Genomic DNA, 19,703 nt, shown 5'->3' on the forward strand with positions numbered 1-19,703 from the left:
GTAAGCATTCAATCCTCAAAGTATAAATAATCATTTTGGTTCTGAATGAAATAGCGCTATACAGTATAACAGAATAGATGACAATGATGTGATAATGAACATGCATTGGCCACAGAGGAAAATACTATGCTTGTTGTTAGCACACGGCAGATGCTTTATTGTTCAGTGTGGTTTGGAAAATTACTTCAGTACCAAAGAATCAGATTCACTTAGTCAAGTTTTCATAATCAGATTACTGCTTGGCAATCATCCATCCTGGTCCTGTACACAAGATGTTTCAATTAGGAAAAGTGCTACACTTAGTCACCGTACCACATGTACATGCTTTCTGCAAAAGAATCACTTTACAATTTTACAGGAGAAAGTTAATTCCTGATTTTAGGTAGTGCACAAAGTCAAATTAAACAGTTTTCCTTAAAAGGTAACACTGGTGCATATTTGGTGTAAATGTTGTGTTGCCACCACTGCTTATTTTGCAAAGTAGAAAAGATCCATTAAAAAAATGTAAAGTTATTTGGAAGCTGCTTAGTTCATGTTTTCTTAATCTCCTGAGATTCCTTTAATTGAAAAAATGATTTTCAGGGTGATATGGTTGCATTGAAATAGCAGTTCTCAGTATTCATTGTCGGAACCTTCTCCAGTGTCAGCATTCCTAGACAGCATGTAGTTGTCCATGTCAATTGATCTGCAGTTCTGAATGGCATAGCGTAAACGTTCAGCCATCACCTCTTGGCTTGAGTAAGGAGGCAGCCTAAGCTGGAAGAAGCAAGTTTGAGCTGTAGGAAGACCATCGACTGGCTGTATAAACAAATAAAACAAATGTTAATAGAACAAAATAATGCATATCATAAATGAAACATGAAACTGCTTCCCTAGACATGAATGTATGAGGTACGATCAGATGACAGAGGTGCAGTAAGTAGCAAGGAGGAATGCCTCAGACTACAAGATGATATAGACGAGCTGTTTAGATAGACAAAACAGTGGCAGGTGTCACAGGGAATAGAAACAGACCTTTCGGTCCAACCAGTCCATGCCAACCATGTTCCCAAACTAAATTTAAAAATGTCTCTCAAGCCCTTTATAAACTTTTTTTCCCCCTCACCTTAAAAATATGCCCCCTAGTTTTGAAGTCCCCCCACTTTAGGGGGAAGACTCTTCATATTCAGCTATCTATGTCATTCATGATTTTATAAACCTCCATAAGGTCACTCCTCAACCTCCTACGTTCCACTGAAAAACCTTCCATTATGGCAACATCCTGGTAAATCTTTTCTGAACCCTATCTAGTTTAATAATATCCTTGCTATAACAGGACTGCCAGAACTGTACACAGTACTCTAGACGAGGCCTCACCAACATCCTGTACAATCTCAAGATGATGTCCCAACATTTTAGGAGAACTACTAATGCATGGGAGCACACAATGCAGAGTACAATCCTGACAAGCAAGAGACTCAGAGGAACCTGAGCATGTGTGTCCTTAGATCGTTGAAGGTAGCAGGTTTAAAGATAGTTTTGCAGTCTATAGGATATTTGTGTTTATGAGTTAAAGAATTGAATACAAGAACAAGCAGGTTCTGACGGAGCTGTGTAAAAGGTTTGTTAGGCCACAAGCTGGAGTACTAAATTAACTTCTAGTTGCTGCACAATGGGAGGGGTGTGAATGCACTACAGAGAAGATTCACTAGGATGTTGCCTGGACCAGAGGATTCAGCTACTGAGAGAGACTTGGTAGATTGAGGCTGTTTTACTTACATCAGGAAAGGCCGAGCAAGGACCTGATTGAGTGGATAAAATTTCATGTCTTTTGAGAGAAACATTTCCACTTAGTAATGGTCAATAATCTGTGGATCTCTTCCTGCATCCTACCAAACACATCTCATTACTTTCCTACCCTATACCTATGGCATCCCTCATGTCTAATTCCATCTCCATCTGATAACATACCATTCCCAGAACAATACATCATTAACTGGCTATGCTCCGAAAAACTTGCACCCCTTATGCTCACATCTCTAAAAGCTTGTTGTGCACCTGGTCAAGCACTGTCAGTTTGGAACCGCCTTACACAGTTACTGACATTTGCCCCAGCAATAGAATACAAGGGAAACTGTTGCTGTGCTTTGCAGATAGCGACCTTGACGTCCTGATGGGATGTCCATTTCCCTCGGGATCAGCAATGGAGAACATGACACCAGACCATGCCAGCCTGCATCTGAGGTTGCCACCAAGATCAGTGTGTACTGCACATCATTCATGTGAGAAAAGTCAATGACCTTCTCTACTCTACCAACGTAAGTAGCACTATTTTCTATCGGATCTCTCTGCTACTGCTAGCAACTCTGTTCTGCTTCTGCTCTCACCAAGGCTCATGCATTTCGCTGCTCATTATTGCCTTTAATACTTCCCCACTCATTGTCACCCATGGTAACTCCCAACACTACTAGCTGTGCATGGTCTCTGTGTTGCCTGCTCACTTTCTCCCCAACAGCACCAAAAATAACAGCTATGCCACCTACTTTCATTTCCCATAATATTCCCCTCTCTCTCATATTCCAGGAGGAAAGACGACCCAGTAGCTGTGGCTGAGGGATTAATATTTATTTTGATTAATTACATCACTTTTGTTGGATGCCTGAAGATTTTCTCAATTTTTTTTTTACCAGATTCAAAATGACATCAGGGGAAATCCATGTCACAGAGATTGCCAGATATTCAAAGGATGCTTTGTCAAGTGTTTGGAGCAAGGACCACTGTTTCATAATGGTCTGCAAAATCCAGCCATTGTTATTGTGGCAAATCTGTCTATGTTGTGTCTGGAAATAACTGGAATCTGGGGCTAAAGGCCATCAAGCTATCCTCACATAGCTGTAGCTTTTTCATGATCTCATGCAGCAACTTACTAGATCCACATGTAGCCATAGTCTTACCAGACTATAGGGCTGATCTCTCATTAGAGATTACTGGTGATAATTTAATCTAAAGGTCACCATGCCTCAGGCAAGGGGAGAGGTTGAGAAGGAAAATCCTTTATTATAGCATCAATCGGTATGGGAATTCAACCCACAGTGTTGGCTTCAAAATGCATTGCCAACCAGCCATTTAGAGACAGTATAAAATAAAAGGTATAATTCTAAAGTGTGTCGAGGAACAGAGAGACCCAAGTGTATATGTACTCAAATTAAAGGTGGGAGGACACAGAGTTGCTAATAAAACATGCATTGTTCTATACTTCCTTAATAGGGGCATAGAATACAAGAACATGGAGGTTATGACTACTTTGTTTAGACCTCAGCTGGATTATTTTGTATAGTTTATAAGAAAGATGTGAACATATTCGAGAGAGTGCATAAGATGGTTCTAGCATCGAGTCAATTCAATTATGAGGAAAGATTGGAGAAGTTGGGACTGATTTGTTTTGAAGATGAGAAGGCTTAGAGGGGATTTGATTGAAGCTTTCAAAATCATGAGGGGTCTGGACAGAGTGGATAGATGTTAAGGACCGGAAGACACAGTTTTAAAGACACGTGAGTTTTTCAGACAGCAATTAGGGTGTGATGGAAGTAGATTCAATTAAAGCATTCAAGAGGATGATTACTTACAGAGAAACCATGTGTAGCGTTAAGGAAAAAGTCAGGAGATTAGCATAAGAACTGTGGTAGGAGTAGGCAATTCAACCCCTTGAATTTGTTCTGCCATTTAAGTGAACACTTTTCCTATCCACTTCCTATATCCTCTAACCAATTACTAATTAAACATCTGTCTAATACCTTCTTAAATTATTCAGTGTCCTAGCGTCCAACTACATCTAGGATAGTGAGCATCATAGATCCCTTGAGAAAAGGAATTCCTCCTCAACTCTGATTTAAATCTGCCACCACATAGCATAAACCTGACCTCTCAATCTAGTTAGCCCCACAAGGGGAAACATCTGCTCTACATCTACTTTGTCAATCTCTGTTAGCAACTTATATAACTCTGTTAGATCTCCTCTCATTGTTCTAAACTCTGGCAAATATAGGTCGAAACTGCTTAATCTCTTTTCCAGAGACAAGATTGCCATCTCTGGAATTAATCTAATAAACCTTCTCTGAACTGCCTGCAACACAATTACAACCTTCCTTCAAGTAAGGGGCTCAAAACTGTATGCAGAACTCCAGATGCAACCTCTCCAGTGCTTTGTAAAAGTGCAACAAAACTTCTCAACCTTTTTAAACCATTCCTTCAACAATGAATGGCAAAGTTCCATTTGCCCTTATTATCTGCTGTACCTGCATTCTAACTTTCTGCCATTCAAGCATGAAACAGCAGCATGAGATAGCACTGAAGCATTTTCAAGTTTCTCTCTGTTTGGATAGTAAGTTGCCATTTTATTCTTCTGACGAAAATTGACAACCTTACACTTACCTTAAACACCATCTGCCAAAGTTTGGCCCATTCACTTTACCTATCCATATCCACTTGTAAATTTAATATTTCTTCATTGTAACTTACTTTCGCAACTATTTTCATGTCTTCTGCAAATAGTACATTCTATCCCTACATCCAAGTCATTAATATTGTTTGTAATTAGTTCTGGGAGAAAGTGAGGACTGCTGGTGCTGAAGATCAGAGCTGAAAATGTGTTACTGGGCCAAGGACCAAACCTTGTTATATCTTGCCAACCAGAAAAAACAAATCATTTATCCTGGCTCCCTGCTTTGTTGGATATTTAACTCTATATACAAGCTAACAGATTATCGTTAATCCTGTATGATCTTACCTTGTGTACTAGCCTTTTGTGTGGCACCTCATCAAAAGCCTTTGGAAGTCCAAATATGCTACATCTACAGGATCCTAATCATTTCATATTTTTTGAAGAAGTCAAGAAAATCAGTCAAACATTACTTACCCTTCATAAAACTATGCTGACTGTGATGTATTGTGTTTTGAATTCCTGAATATCACATTACTGTTTCATTAGTACTAGATTCTAACAATTTTCCAACGACTGATGTTAAACTGGTCTGTAGTTTCCTTTCTGCCTTCTTTCATTTTTGAATAAGGGTATTACGTTGGCATTTTTCACGGCCATTGAAACCTTTCCAGAATCCAAGGAAATTTGGAATATTATAAACAACACATCTGCCATCTCTGGTGCCATCTCCTTAAGATGTAGACCATCAAGCCCTGGGGACTGGTGTGTCTTTAATCCTGATTGCGAGCTCAGTATATTTTCTCTAACGGTGGTAATTGTTTAAATTCCTCCTTTTCTATAACCTCTGTATTACCTGTTACTATTGGATTGGTTTCAGTGTCCTCCACCATGAAAACAGAGGCAAAATATTGATGTGTCTTCAGCATTTATATGTTCCCCATAATTCAGTGTTCCCCATTATTTAACTCCCCAGTCTGGTCCTCCAAGGGACTTTAGCTAGTCTCTTTTTGTATACTTATAGAAGTGTATTCTATTCGTTTTTATATTTTGTGCTAGCTTTCTTTCATAACTATCCTTTGGTATTTTAAATTTTTTTTTAGTACCCCTTTGGTGCTCAACCTTTCTGCTTGCCACTGACCTTTACAATATGTTGTGCCTTAGATGTTGCCATTATGTTATCTTTTCCTTTTTTTTAAGTCATGGATGATTTTCCCCCCTCTTATAATATTTCTTCCCTTCTAGGATATATTTTAACTGGGCGAAAATGGATATCTCTTGAAATGTCCGCCAGCTTGTGTACTGTCCTACCGTTTAGCTTGCTGTATAGTCCACTAGAGCCAAATCTGCCCACATGCCAATGTAATTACTTTATTTAACACCAGAATGCTATACTGGGACTTAAGTTCATTTTCCTCAAACTGAATTTGAAATTCCAGCATGCTATGATCAGTCTTCCCTGGAGGATCCTTTAGTAAGATTAGATTACTTACAGTGTGGATGCAGGCCCTTCGGCCCAACAAGTCCACACCGACGCGCAACCCACCCATTCCCTTACATTTACCCCTTTACCTAACACTAGGGGCAATTTAGCATGGCCAATTCACCTGACCCGCACATCTTTGGACTGTGGGAGGAAACCACGCAGACATGGGGAGAATGTGCAAACTCCACACAGTCAGTTGCCTGAGTCAGGAATTGAACCCGGGTCTCCACTGCTGAGAGGCAGCAGTGCTAACCACTATGCCACCGTGCCACCCACCAAGAGATCATTAATTAATCTTTAATCATTACACAACACTAAAACCAAAATAGACTGCACCCTGGTTGGTTCCCCAAAAAATTGCTCTAAGAAAAAATCGTTATTAGACTCTTTGAGCTTTCCCTCAAGACTACCTTTGCCAATTTGATTAATCCATTCTATATACATAATAAAACCATGTAAAATTATCGTTGTACCTTTATTACAAGTCCACAGTTTCCTGGTTTAAGAACTGCAGAACTACTGTTAAGGAACCTATAGATTACTCCCATCAGGGAATTTTTATCCTTGCTATTTCTTATTTCTATCTAGATTGATTCTTTGCCTTTTTCCGGTGCATCCAATAGGATCATGGTTGCAAAACTGGCACACATGTCAAACTATAAACGTGATGAAGCAATTAGACAAAAATTACTAAATTATCTCTAGTATGCAAAGAATTATGCTGATTACCAACTCAGGATTGTCAGTTGGGATCAATATAGGGTCTTTCTATGTACTAGAAGCAATGTATGTTAATGCACAGAGCATTGTTTTCTGCAGACTCAAATAATATGTATACGCACTATATGTTTCAACTCAACAAAATAGGTGATGACCATTCTCTGGTTAATTTTCCAGGGCAACACCTTGACGACAGTTAACTTGCTAAAACAATTAAATGCCGGTAATCAATAACTAATGCATTCTACATGGTAACACTTCTCCAAATCAACATTCACTTGTCAACCAATCTGCACTCTATTTTCATAAAATATAAATATTATTTACCTTTTACTTTGCATTTACTTGCAAACTGCCCTGATGAGTGTAAGATGAAATTTGTTGGCAAAATATTTCTTTGTTGAGCAATACTAAAACTTTGTAAATTATATCCATGAATTTCTTGGCATTAAGCTGGTGGTACAAGGCTCATTTTTCCCTGGTATATACCTTGGGAAAAACTTACAAGATTTACAACTTACAAGATTTGCACAAAGTCAATAATTTAAGCCACTTTGTAATTTGTCAATGCAAAATACTTACCCTGTCGACTTTAATAATTTGGAATTTCTGTGTTATGTCTGCAGGATTGGCTGGTAGCCGAGAGCGACCAGAGACAAAGCGAAGAAACAACACTCTCTCCTCATTAGAAAACTCTTGCAATGTTTGCCACAGCCAATTCAGCAGCTGATGGTTTTCAGCAATGTCACGGTAACGTACAACTTTCTTTAAGGTATCTACGTTCACTTCTGGCATCCCACAAACAAGCTGCTCAAGCTGTCTTTCTGTTAGTAGAGACAGTAGAGGTACTGGCACAATAGCTGACATTCCCTGTCTGATTGCTGCTACCTAAAAATGATTGAACAGCACAATGTAAAAACATTAACAGTTTGTGAATTCATCCATTACTAGAGTTATTTCATGGCAAATATATCATGATTACTATACAGCTAAATATTTATTTTTTAAAGGTATAATGAACATTTTTCTAAAATATTTTCTGAAAACAATTTAAACTAATTAGAGAATTGGAGAAAATTTAAAGAGTAATTCTAAAGTGGCAGATTAAAATGTTATCTGTTTTATTTATGTCGAAAGTTCAGCATGAGCAATCAGAATATCAACATAATCACATTAATGAAAAATAGTAATACAATTCCAGATGTTGAAAATCTTAAAGAAAAATCAGAAATACTGAAGATTCTTAGCTGCAGTGCAGCACCACAGAAAACTCTTAATATTTGTGAAGTGTAACGTTGGTTTTTCACATATGCTGCCAAACCTGCTGAATATCATAGCTTCTGCTTTAAAATCAATTAACTGTTGCTTATTGAATGCTAAGATTTATGTTGCTGATGACCATGATTAGGAGACATTTAATTCGAAAGAATTGAACTTGGCACTCCAATCTTTGCCATTAAAGAGATTAGTAATACTTTCTCATTATGGCATTTTATAACTATATAGAAATCAGGGATCCTGGGCATTATTGCATTGTTAAGTGCATATATAAGTACACCTTACATGTTCACCTCCTTTTAAAGGATGCTGTCTCTTGGCTGTTGCTGACAATTTTAATTTATAATTAGTATTTACAACCACTCTTCCAGCTTCTCATCTCTGGTAAGAGAAAGTTGAAAAAGGTGATGACATCCATGAAATAGTGTGTCCATCTGTTCTTGCTGATTACTCAAAGAGATAATAAGTACACATTTTTCATCAGTGACCTCCTGGACAGAAATTAGATGTAACTGAGGACACAATGCAATGGCATGTGCAAACCTGGGCTGAATCCAGTTAACTCAGTACAGATTTGAATTCTAGTCTCCGAATTATCGAGTCCTCATGGTTCACATCGAAATAAAACAGTGCTCTTACTATAGACCATCTGACAACCCCTCACAATGCTAACTTTCAAAAGTTATAAAATAATATTGAATTTGAAGAAAATTCAGGAGATTATCTTGAGAAAATAGAGGAAGTACTTACTTGCTGCTGCACATTGAAATTGAAATGATTTGAAAGGATTTTTATGCTCACCTGTTGATCTAGTTCATGTAGCCTGTATTCAATTGCTCTCTCTACATACTCCTTCCTGTTTCCAAATGTCAAAGGTATACTGCTTCCTCCAGGAATTATTGGAACAACCTTACCGTTTGCACTCTGACCAACAAATGAATCTAAAGGGATCATCTAGAAAATAATTAGAGATAAATAACATTACAGAAATTGATCACAATATTCAGCCTAATCTTACCAAACATTGCCTTTTTAAAAAAATAGTAAGGCTCAAGTTACACTTATCCAGAGTGTCCAATCCTTTAATAATCTTATACGTCTCAATCAGATCCCCTCTCAGTCTTCAAGGTTATACAAGTCCAGTCGCTCCAATCTTTCAACATAAGATGGTCCCACCATTCCAGGAATTGACCTCATGAATCTACGCTGCACTCCCTCAATAGCCAGAATGTCTTTCATCAAATTTGGAGACCAGAACTGCACACAATATTCTAGGTGCGGTCTCACCAGGGCCCTGTAACACCTGCTGAAGAACCTCTTTGCTTCTATACTTAATCCTTCTTTTATGAAGGCCAGCATGCTATTAGCTTTCTTCACTATCTGCTGTACCTGCATGCTTGCATTCATTGAATGGTGTACAAGAACACCCAGATCTCTTTGTGCTGTCACTTTACCTAACTTGACTCCATTTATGGCTTTCCCCAGTAGGCCGTCCTTACCAGCAGTATTTAAAATGCTATACTTATTGTTGAGGGGAACGGCCACAGGGGATCCCTGCTCTATCTGCTGGTTCCCTTTCCTCCCCCTGACAGTAACCCAGCTGTCCTTATCCTGTGTCTGAGGAGTGACCACATCTCCATACATCCTCTCAATTTCCCTCTCAGCCTCCTGGATAATCCGCAGTTCATCCAGCTTCAGCTCCAGTTCCCTAGCTCGGCTGGAGTTGGGTGCATTTCCAACAGATGCGGTCGGTGGAATTTCCTGGCTGCCCTCATTTCTCTCTGCCCTCTCTCCTTGTCGCTCTGTTCAAAATGGAGGCCCAACTCCGGAGGTAAGTCCCTTTTTAGGTGGGGAAAAACTGACCTACTTGGCAACCCTAGCTTCTCTCCACCCTCTCTCCTCGCCGCTCTGTTCAAAATGGATCTGAAATGTTAACCTTCTCTCCACAAATACTGCCAGACTTGATGAGTTTTTCCAGCAATAATGCTTGTGTTTCCAGCATCTATATTTCTTCATTTTTTTTTAAAAAGAAAGTTGAGGCTCTGGCTACAGTGATGAAATCAGTGACCTGATCTTTGTACTCTGTGCTTCAAAGCCACTTTAATTGAGACAGTCCTTAAGTAAAATCGCAGTTTCTGCAGGGATGTACTTCATTGTATTTCATAGCTGTGGTGTCAAGTTTTGAGATAACAGCCTGTGGCTTAGGCTGCCTTTCAACCCCTTTGGTCAGGCAGAAGATACAGAAGTTTGAACATATGCACCAACCTTTTTCAGGTTCAGGAACAGCTACTTCCCCACTGTTATTAGACAGCTGAATGGATCTCTCTAACCTCAAATAATGCCATCTTGCTAATGTTGATCTTGGTTGTAAGTTTGCTGACTGAGTTGGTGGGTTTGTTCTCAGACATTTTGTCATCATGCTAGGTAACATTATCAATGAGCCTCTGGTGAAGCGTTGGTGTTCTGTCACGCTTGCTGCTTATCTATCACAGTTTGTTGTGGTAGGTGATATCATTTCCAGTCCTGTTTCTGAGAATTTGGTAAATGGACTACAAATCTGTGTTTGTTAATGGAGTTCTGGTTTGAATGCCAAGCCTCTAGGAATTGTTTAGCCTGTTCCAGGATGAATGTATTATCCCAGTTGAACTGGTGTCCCTTTTTGCCTGTGTGTGTGGATACCAGTGATAGTTGGTCATCTTTCAGTGGCTGGTTGGTGCTCATGTATCCTCGTGGCTAGCTTCCTGCCCAATTGTCCAATATATTGTTTGTTGAAGTCCTTGCAGGGTATTTTGTATATGACATTTGTTCTGCTGGTTGTTAGCATGGCGTCCTTTAAATTTATCAGGAGCTGTTTCTGTATGTTGGTAGATTTGTGGGCTACCATGATGTCTAGGGACTGCAGGAGTCTGGACGTCATCTCTAAGATGTCTTTGATGTATGGTAGGATGGCTAGACTCTCTAAACGTGTTGTGTCTTCTTGTTCAGGTTTGGAGTGCAAGAATTGCAGACTGCACTTATTGGGTACCTGTTGTTCCTAAATTTGTTTTACGTGTGTTTGTCCTTGGCTTCTCGTAGTTTCTGGGTGCTGCAGCGTGTTGTGGCCTGTTTTAATAACGTCCTGACGCAGCTCTGTTTGTGGGTGTTAGGATGGTTGCACCTGCTGGGAGGACCTACTAGCCACCAAAAGACATGATCAACTGTTATTGATATCCATACACACAGATGAAGAGGGACACCAGTTTGACTGAGACAATACATTCATCTTGGGATAGGTTGAATCAAGACATGTGCGGGAATTCCTAGAGGCCTGACATTCAAACCAGAACTCCATTAACAAACATAGATTTAAACCCCATTTACCAACCTCTCAGAAAAAGAGCCAGAAATGATATCACCATCACAACACACCGTGACAGATAAATAGCAAGGAGGACAGAACACCAGCGCTTCACTGGACACTCAATGATGTTACCTGACATAGTGACAACACATCTGAGATTCTCAAGCAACTTACAACCTGAGCTACAAATCTTCTCCAAAATGTTGATCTTGCTTTGTGCACCTCCTGTGTTGCCATAATCTTGTATTCCTCTTTTTATCTAAGCACCTTATGATTTCTATGTCCTTGCTTGCTATGATCTGCCTGTACTGCTCGCAAAACAGAGCTTTTCACTGTACTTAGGTACTTGTGACCACAACAAATCAAATCTTACTTCTAGGAAATTTTCCTCTGTTATTCCACTGTTGTCTAAATTCAAGATTCCATACAAGTTCCGAACATAAAGCAAGTCAACCTCTTCTAGATCCTCAGAAGAGAGAGGGATTGAGCAGAGCTGTTTCCATACAAATGGTGCCAGGTGTAGATCCAATGGTTTCTTGGTTCGAATAGCCACAGCCATCAGGATTCCCAGAAACTTAAACTGCTGGAGATGTTCAGCAGTACAAGCTGATGGGTTAAGCAAGAATCTGGAAGAAAATAAGGCAAAATAAAGAGATTTGGTCTGAGAATTTAAATTTAATCCCATAAAATTGTTAGTTTCTTAGCATCATGTGCCAGTTCATGAACAGTTGTATTACCATTAAATCTAAAAATCTAAAAATATTTTGCGGGACTTTGCTACTTACAAATTGGCTAACATAATAAGAGCTATTACTTAGTCTTCAAATGTAGCTGGCTTCAAAAGGATATAGTGAGGTCATGAAACATTTTCTGTACATGCAAGCACTTTAGTTCTTTCGTATTTTTGAAATAAATTCTTTCACCTGTCTCTATTGCTACCAACTTCTGCAGTGCCATTTGGTGTTGCAATCAGTAGATCGACCACGCCAGTCTCCAATTCCTAGAAAATAAAGTAGTTTAAATTTAAGTTGTTGATAATAGAGATCATAGTTCTTAGAGTCACAGAGTTTTGACAGCATGGAAAGACACCCTTCGGCCTAGTGCGTCAATCTGGTCATCAAACACCTTACTGTTCTAATCCCGTTTTCCAATTCATTGCCTATAGCCTTGTATATTATGGCATTTCAAGTACTCATCTAATTAGTTCCTAAATTTCTTGAGGACTCCTTCCTCAACTACTCTTTTAGGGAGTGAGTGAGTTCCAAATCTCACAACCTCTGGGTGAAAAGCACTTTGCTCAAAATTCCCTCTAAACTTTCTGCTCCTCTCATAAAACTGTTACCCCGGCTATTGAGCCCTCTACTAAGGGGAAAATCTTCTCTCTATCTATGCCCCTGAAAATGTTGTACATCTCAATAAGATCTCCAGTCCTGTTTGTTTTTATGTAAATACAAGATCACCACTGTCCAAGAGGACATAGATCGGCACTTCCGTGAGGGAAAGAGGGATGACTCGTGGTGGTTTAACCTGAGAGTCACCATGCCTCAGCTTTATAGTAACCTTAGACAGTGTAGGAATTGAACTCACACTACTAGTATCACCAGCTTTCCAGCTAACTGACCATTTGTGTTCATCAGAAAGGAGTAGAAAAATATGTTGATCAGGTGATAAGATAGATGGGAGGAGTCTTTGCTGCAACACAAACACTGGCATAGATCTGCTTTCATGAATTTTCAATTTGCGTTTCAAATTCTATGTAAATGCAAATTTACCTGGCACATTTCTGTAATTGTATCATCAAATACCCCACCAGCATCATCAGCACCTTCCCCGATCAACTTCACTTTCCAGGCTCGTGATGGAAGTCTCAGTTCAGAGGCATTGAGCTGGACAACTTGCTTGGCAATCTGGATGAAGATAGGTTTGGTTGATCGGCCCCTGCATGTCATATACACATATAAATTAACATAACTGCAATACGTTTTCTGCAACTTTATAAAACAAACAACTATTAAGTTGTGCAAAGAAAATTATGAAAGAAAATTACATTAACAATAAAATTTTTGACAATGTACTGATACATAAATATAATTTGCTTTTGGCAGTTAATTGGCTTAAAGCACACCACATGCTGGGCTTTGTCTGATCTAACACTTGTGTGGGAACATTAAAATAGGAACTACATTAAGCGAGCTTTTAATAGAGACAATTCAACTTGCAAGAAAAACCTTCAAGATGAGACAACACCTGAGATGAATCATACTGATTTTGAATATGTAAGTAACAAATTTATTCATAATAAAATTTAGTTAAAATCTCACTCCTATTTTCAAGGTGTAAGTATGCCGTAATCTTCATGCAAAACCTGAAAAAATTTGAGTATGATAACACCTAAATTATGACCATGACTGCCTGAGTTGATAAAGCTAACCAAAATTCAGCAACCATAATCCTCCAAATAAAGAGACAGCTGTTATACGTGATAACTTTTAAAAAACTTTCTTAATTACTTGCTGTATTTGCATACCAGCTTATTGCAATATAATTGAGGTCCCAGCATTGATCCCAGTGCCAACCTGTAAACAACCCATTTATTCCGACACTCTATGTCTTGTTAGTGAGCAAACTTCTATCTGCTGATCACCTACACTGCAAGGTTTTATTTTTCTTCAATATGGCAACCTTGCCAATCTTTCTGGAAATCTAAATGCCATACATCTACCATTTGCGAAGCTACAGCTGCCTTCCATAAAGGAGGAGGGAGGTCAACAAGAGATTTGATAGGGGTGTCCAAAATCTCGGAGGCCTAACAGATAGAGTAAATAAGAAAAACTGTTCCCACTGATTGAAAGGTCAAAAACCAGAACACATTAAAAAGTGATGGCTGAAGAACCAAAGGCAAATGTGATGAAATCTTCTTTTAAGTTGCAAATAGTTCTGATCTGGAATGGTCTGTCTAAGAGTGTGGTGGAGTTGGATTTGACTGTGGCTTTCAAATGATTGAAGCCCAGCACCATTCTGTTGAGACTATTTGTATCTCTGTCCTAAGGTTAGTATTAAAACTAAATAGTGCGCGCAAGACAGGGCCTGGTCAAGCCTCTGAACAATTGAAGCCCAATTTTCTCCAAGCTGCCCTTCAGGTAAAAAGCTCTAAGTGTTTTTGCTGCCTTTTTGCTCCATGAGTTTTTGGTCTCCCTGCTATAGGAAGGATGCTGTGAAACTTGAAAAGGTTCAGAGAAAGATTTACAAGGATGTTGCCTGGATTGGAGCGTTTGAGGCTGAGAGGTGACCTTATAAAGGTTTATAAAATCATGAGGAGCAGGGATAGGGTAGAGAGACAAAGTATTTTCCATAAGATGAGGGAGTCCAAAACTAGACGGCATTGATATAAGATGAGAGAGGAAAGATTTAAAAGGGATCTAAAGGGCAACTTTTTTTTTTACAGAAGGTGATCGGTGTATGGAATGAGCTGCCAGAGGAAGTGGTGGAGGCTGGTACAATTACAGCGTTTAAAAGGCACCAGAGTGGGTGTATGAATAGGAAGGGTTTAAAAGGGATGTGGGCCAAATGCTGGCAAATGGCAATAGATTAATTTAGCATATATGGACAAGTTGGACTGAAGGGTCTGTGTCCATGCTGTAAAGCTATGGTGAATTTTGTACTTGAATCCCTAATTACACTTGTCTGCAGTTTCTTGTCTCTCACCATTAAGATGTGTCTTTTGGATCTCAAGTCGATGATGTTACACTTGCCCCATGGTTTTATTTGTGCATCCTTGAAATAAACTCCCACTGCATAGATATCTGACTGAGCAAATAGCATTTATCTAAGGATGAAATGAATTTTCTCTGAATCTATACTTTAGTGTCCAAATTGAGAATTTCTTCTTTAAGTTACAATTTCCATACAGTCTGAGTAATTTTACTGCAGTTCAAGTGACAAATTCATTTTGATTTGATTGCTCAGTTGCCGAATAAATAATATTTACAACATTCTGCTTGTGTTCTTCCTTCAGTGAACATTTAGCTTTGGAGGCTAAACAACAGCCATTTTGGTATTTTGTGAGCAACAGCAATCAGCAATGCATAAATTTACAAGGACATATCTTCTCTAAAATATGTTGTAGGTTCTATTTTGAAATTTTAATTGCATTCTTTTTAAAAAATTCATTAGTGGTATGTGGGTGTTACTAGCTGGTCAGCATTCATTGCTTGCTGGTTTCTTTGAGAAGGGGGTGGTGAGTTGCCTTCTTGAACCATTGCAATCCACAATGTAGATTTACCCACAATGCAATTAAGGGGGGAATTCCAAGGTTGCGACCCAGAAACAGTGAAGGAACAGCAATATATTTTCAAGTAAGGATGATGAGTGGTTTGGGGGAGAACTTGTTCCCATGTATCTGCTGCACTTGTCCTTCTAGATGGAAGTGGTCATGGGTTTGGAAGGTGTTGCCTGAGGATCTTTGGTGAATTTCTGCAGTCTTATAGATAGTAGGCACTGCCTCTACTGAGGTTCGGTGATGGAGGGAGTGAATGCTTGTGGATATGATGCCAATCAAGCGGGCTGCTTTGTCCTGGATGGCGTCAGTTTGAGTATTGTTGGAGCTGCATCATCCAGGCAACGGGGCTGCATTCCATCACATTCCTGACTTGCCTTGTAGATAGTTTACAGGCTGTGGGAGGTCAGGTGGTGAGTATTCCTAGCCTCCAATTTGCTCTTGTTGCCACTGTGTTTATGTGTGAGTCCATTTGAGTTTTTGGTCAACGGTAAACCTCAGGATGTTGATAGTGGGTGATTTAGGAACAGTAACACCATTGAAAGCCACCAGGTGGTGGTTAGATTGTCTCTAATTGTGATAGTCATAGCCTAGTATTTGCGTAGCGTGAATGTTGTCAGTGCATTTGAACATGGATTGCTTCAGTAGCTAAGGAGTCATGAATGGTGCTGAATATTGTGCAATCAGCAGCAAACACCCCCACTTCTGACCTTATAATGGAAGGACGGTAATTGATAAAGCAGCTGAAGATAGTTGGGCTGAAGATGATCCATAATCTATTTATTTAAAATACACAGAGAATACTGGAGAAACTGGTCTGGCAGCATTTCTGGAGACAGAAAAACAGAGTTCACATTTTGAGTCCAGCATGACTTCTTCTGAATTACTCAAGCAGACGTGTGTGAGTTTCTCCAGCATTCTCTGTGTTTGTTTAAAACTTCCAGCATCCAGAGTATTTTGCTTCTTTTCATCTATTTGCCCAATGTCTGTATCTTCACAGAATAGTTTACCATGGAGGTGGCAAGGAGGAAAATTTATTGAGCAAGTTGCGCTTATCCCTTTTTGAGTAAGTTGCTCATCCCTTTTTTTTTGCTATTTCATAAATTAAGTTCTAGATGCAAAGGTCCATTTGGCCACCCATTTAAATTGGAGTGGTCAAAAACAGCCACTGAAGGGCCTCAACTTGCTACCTTCCTGGTTACTGAACTTCCTGACTGGAACGATAGGTGGTTTTCCGAGGGGATCACCATTAATTCAGAGACTGAGATCTGCAGGCCCTGCTTTCTCATTGACAGGAAACACATGGCTATACAAAATTCTCCTGACCATACTCTAGGAGTTTTCTCTCCTCTCTGTCCTTTATACTATCTCAGTTTACTTTAGGACTTCTAAAGTCCCCCTTTACAAATACTCGATGATTCGTGCATTTTCCATGCAATCTTCTTGCAAGTGTTTTCCTTTGCCTATTTTCACCAGTTGATTACCTGTACACTACACCAAACAACGTAATGGTATCTTTATGTTTCTTATCTCTAGTTAACTAGATATGCCTCGGTCACTCGAGAACTTCCCATCTCCCCTTAATAAATACAGCTTCCCCACTATCTTTCATTCCTTTCCTATTTTTCCTGAGTCGCTTGTTTTTTGAGGTGATCTTCATCTGCACAATATAATCCTTCCCTGTTGTTATCTGAGCTTGCAAGCTCAGATATTTATTATTTACCAAGTTACCTTCAGTGTACACTGGTTATTTCAAAAATATCATGGAAATTAACAATGTTTGAGAAATTAACATGCTTATTAATTTTCATTTCTAGAGTCTTCCCGTGACAGTAAGTAACACAATTTAATGACAGTTTGCAAGGTTGCTCTCCAAATAACATACCGTGCAGAAATTCTCTTCACCGTGATCTGAGGTCCATAGGTCTTCCCTTGAATCATAGTTTTTCCTATTGATCGTACAAGTGGCAGAATGTTGACTTTTGGAGACAGAAGGCCTCTCAATCGACCTTGAGCTATTGCTGAAGCTCCAATATTATACCGTGAAATATTAGTCTGGGTGAAAAAGTAAAAACTTTCAATGAAGTTCAAATACCAAAATATTTTTCTTATTTATTGTTCTATGAATAACACATTTTTAAAACAAGCACTGAAATCCTCTAACAGAATTGTAGTAAATGTGTTGACCCAAGACTAACAGCAAAGACTCAGTGCATGCTGCAAGAGAAAACAAGCAATAAATTCCTTTAGGGACCTCAATGGATTTAAAAAAAACAGATTGCACACTAACTATGACCACATTTACATGTGATCATAGGTGATATAAAAATATTTGATAACAGTTTCTTGAGTGCTAGGTTCTAAGCCTTAGCCAACGCTTTGGGAGTGCACCCAGTAGTGGTTAGGTCAGCCACAAAGAAACACAGTGACATATGCTTGATTCATAATCCTCAAAGAGATATGGCCTAGCTCTGGGAGCCTGCAACCTGTAGGCTGCCAGCTCTTTGACATAATTTATTAATGGCAAATACATTCTCAATTGGATTGCATTAATATGTCTAAAAAATTAAATTAAGGAAAGTAAGAGCTGTGTTTTTATTTTGGAGATAAAGGGCTAGTCATTATACTGCATTTTTGAATAACAAATATTAGTTTAACAAAAAGCTTTGCTGGGCTCAAAATAAACCTGAGTGCAAATCTGCTGCACAATGGTTAAAGGTAATGCCTTTGTTTCAGATTTTCTGGTTGAAGCTTTTTGTTAAATCACAAGAATCAATGGCTAAAAAATGTCTTAGTTCTACACATTATTTGGTTTCTTGTGCATTTTAAGTGAGCTTTATAAAAATTACAAATAAATTATAGTAATAAAGTCAAACACTTCAGTTTTAATTGTATTTTTGTAGAATACCTAAATTCTATGAAATACTTTTATTTATTACCTATGCAAATTATGCATTCTACCAGAAAAATGTGGCAATTTATCAAATATTTAGTTTAGAAATGCTGAAGTTTTGTCTAGGAATTCGTCTAGTTGTCTAAATTAAGAATTAAAAAAATTCTAAATTTAGACAACTGATTTGTAAAGTCTCTTCATGTAAGAGAAGTTGCTGATGCTTGGACCAGTCAGTTACAACCCATAGTGGCAGGAGCTAGTAAACCAGTTTGTTTCCTCAGTTAAATGACCACCACTAACAAATGGTGACAGTTTGTCCAATAGGGAAGAAAATGGCACTTGCCACAATAAGTCAAGTCATAGATTGTTTGATGAAATGTCTCTAAATGTTCAGTTGAACAAAACTTTCACAGTTCTATATTTTACAAAAAAGTCAGTATTCTGTCTCAGAGATTGAGTCATAGAGTCAGACAGCAGAGGAACAGAGCCTTCTGCCCAACATATCTATGCCCATCAACAAACCAAATCAATCCAATTTAGCTGCGCTTGGCCCATAGTCAATGCCCTGACATTTTAATACTGGTCCAGGTGCTTCTTAAATGTTATTAGTGTATCTGGCTTCACCACTCTCTCAGATTGTGTTCCATACTTCTACCACCTGAGTGAAAAAAAATCATCAGCTTTCCTCCAAACCACTTAGTCCTTACCTGAAACAGTCTTAGATATATCTGCCATAGGATGAAAAAGATTCTCACAATCTATCCTGTCTACGCTGCTCAAAATTTTGTATACCTCAATCAGATTACCCCTCAGTCTCCTGTGTTCCAAGAAAAACAAACTCAGCTTATCCAGTTTCTCTTCATAACTGACACAGGTGAGAATGGGAGGGCCTGGGCAACATCTGCCTCATGGGTAAAGACAAATGCAACGTATTCATTTAACAGTTTGGCCATGCCTTTTGCCTCCAGGTGTAAATCCCCTTTTTGGGATGTAGACTCCAAATTAATGTAGACAAGATGATAATTAAAGTGTGATGTGATACAGTCTAGTACAAAGAACATGGGGGGACAGTATACAATAAAGGGTACTACTCCTACGGATGTGCAGTAAAGCATTTAGTATTCTAAGCTTCATTAATGATGGCATGGAATACAAGAATAAATACATTACACTCATTTTTTAATATAAAATATTTGATAGACCTCAGCTGATGTACTGTGTAACATTCTGGGTGTCAAACTTAAGGAAGGACATGAATACTTTGGACAGAGTGCAGACGTGATTTAGAAGAAT

At 38.8% G+C, this 19,703-nt stretch overlaps 1 protein-coding gene across 3 annotated transcripts in view; it reads right to left on the reverse strand.

The window, feature by feature from the left end:
• Positions 1–45: 45 nt before the first annotated feature.
• Positions 46–19,703, reverse strand: part of LOC132806698 (probable E3 ubiquitin-protein ligase HERC1) — a 343,050-nt gene continuing 323,392 nt past the window's right edge. For all 3 annotated transcript variants that reach the window (XM_060821274.1, XM_060821268.1, XM_060821283.1), the window contains 7 exons: positions 17,403–17,572; positions 13,014–13,179; positions 12,165–12,241; positions 11,615–11,867; positions 8,703–8,855; positions 7,206–7,511; positions 46–798 (listed from right to left, as the gene is read on the reverse strand). In XM_060821274.1, coding sequence (XP_060677257.1) covers positions 613–798; positions 7,206–7,511; positions 8,703–8,855; positions 11,615–11,867; positions 12,165–12,241; positions 13,014–13,179; positions 17,403–17,572 — 1,311 coding nt within the window. In that variant the 3' untranslated portion in view covers positions 46–612. The remainder of the gene's footprint in view (positions 799–7,205; positions 7,512–8,702; positions 8,856–11,614; positions 11,868–12,164; positions 12,242–13,013; positions 13,180–17,402; positions 17,573–19,703) is intronic.

Source organism: Hemiscyllium ocellatum, chromosome 1, assembly GCF_020745735.1.
Source record: "Hemiscyllium ocellatum isolate sHemOce1 chromosome 1, sHemOce1.pat.X.cur, whole genome shotgun sequence".
Classification (NCBI taxonomy): Eukaryota; Metazoa; Chordata; class Chondrichthyes; order Orectolobiformes; family Hemiscylliidae; genus Hemiscyllium; species Hemiscyllium ocellatum.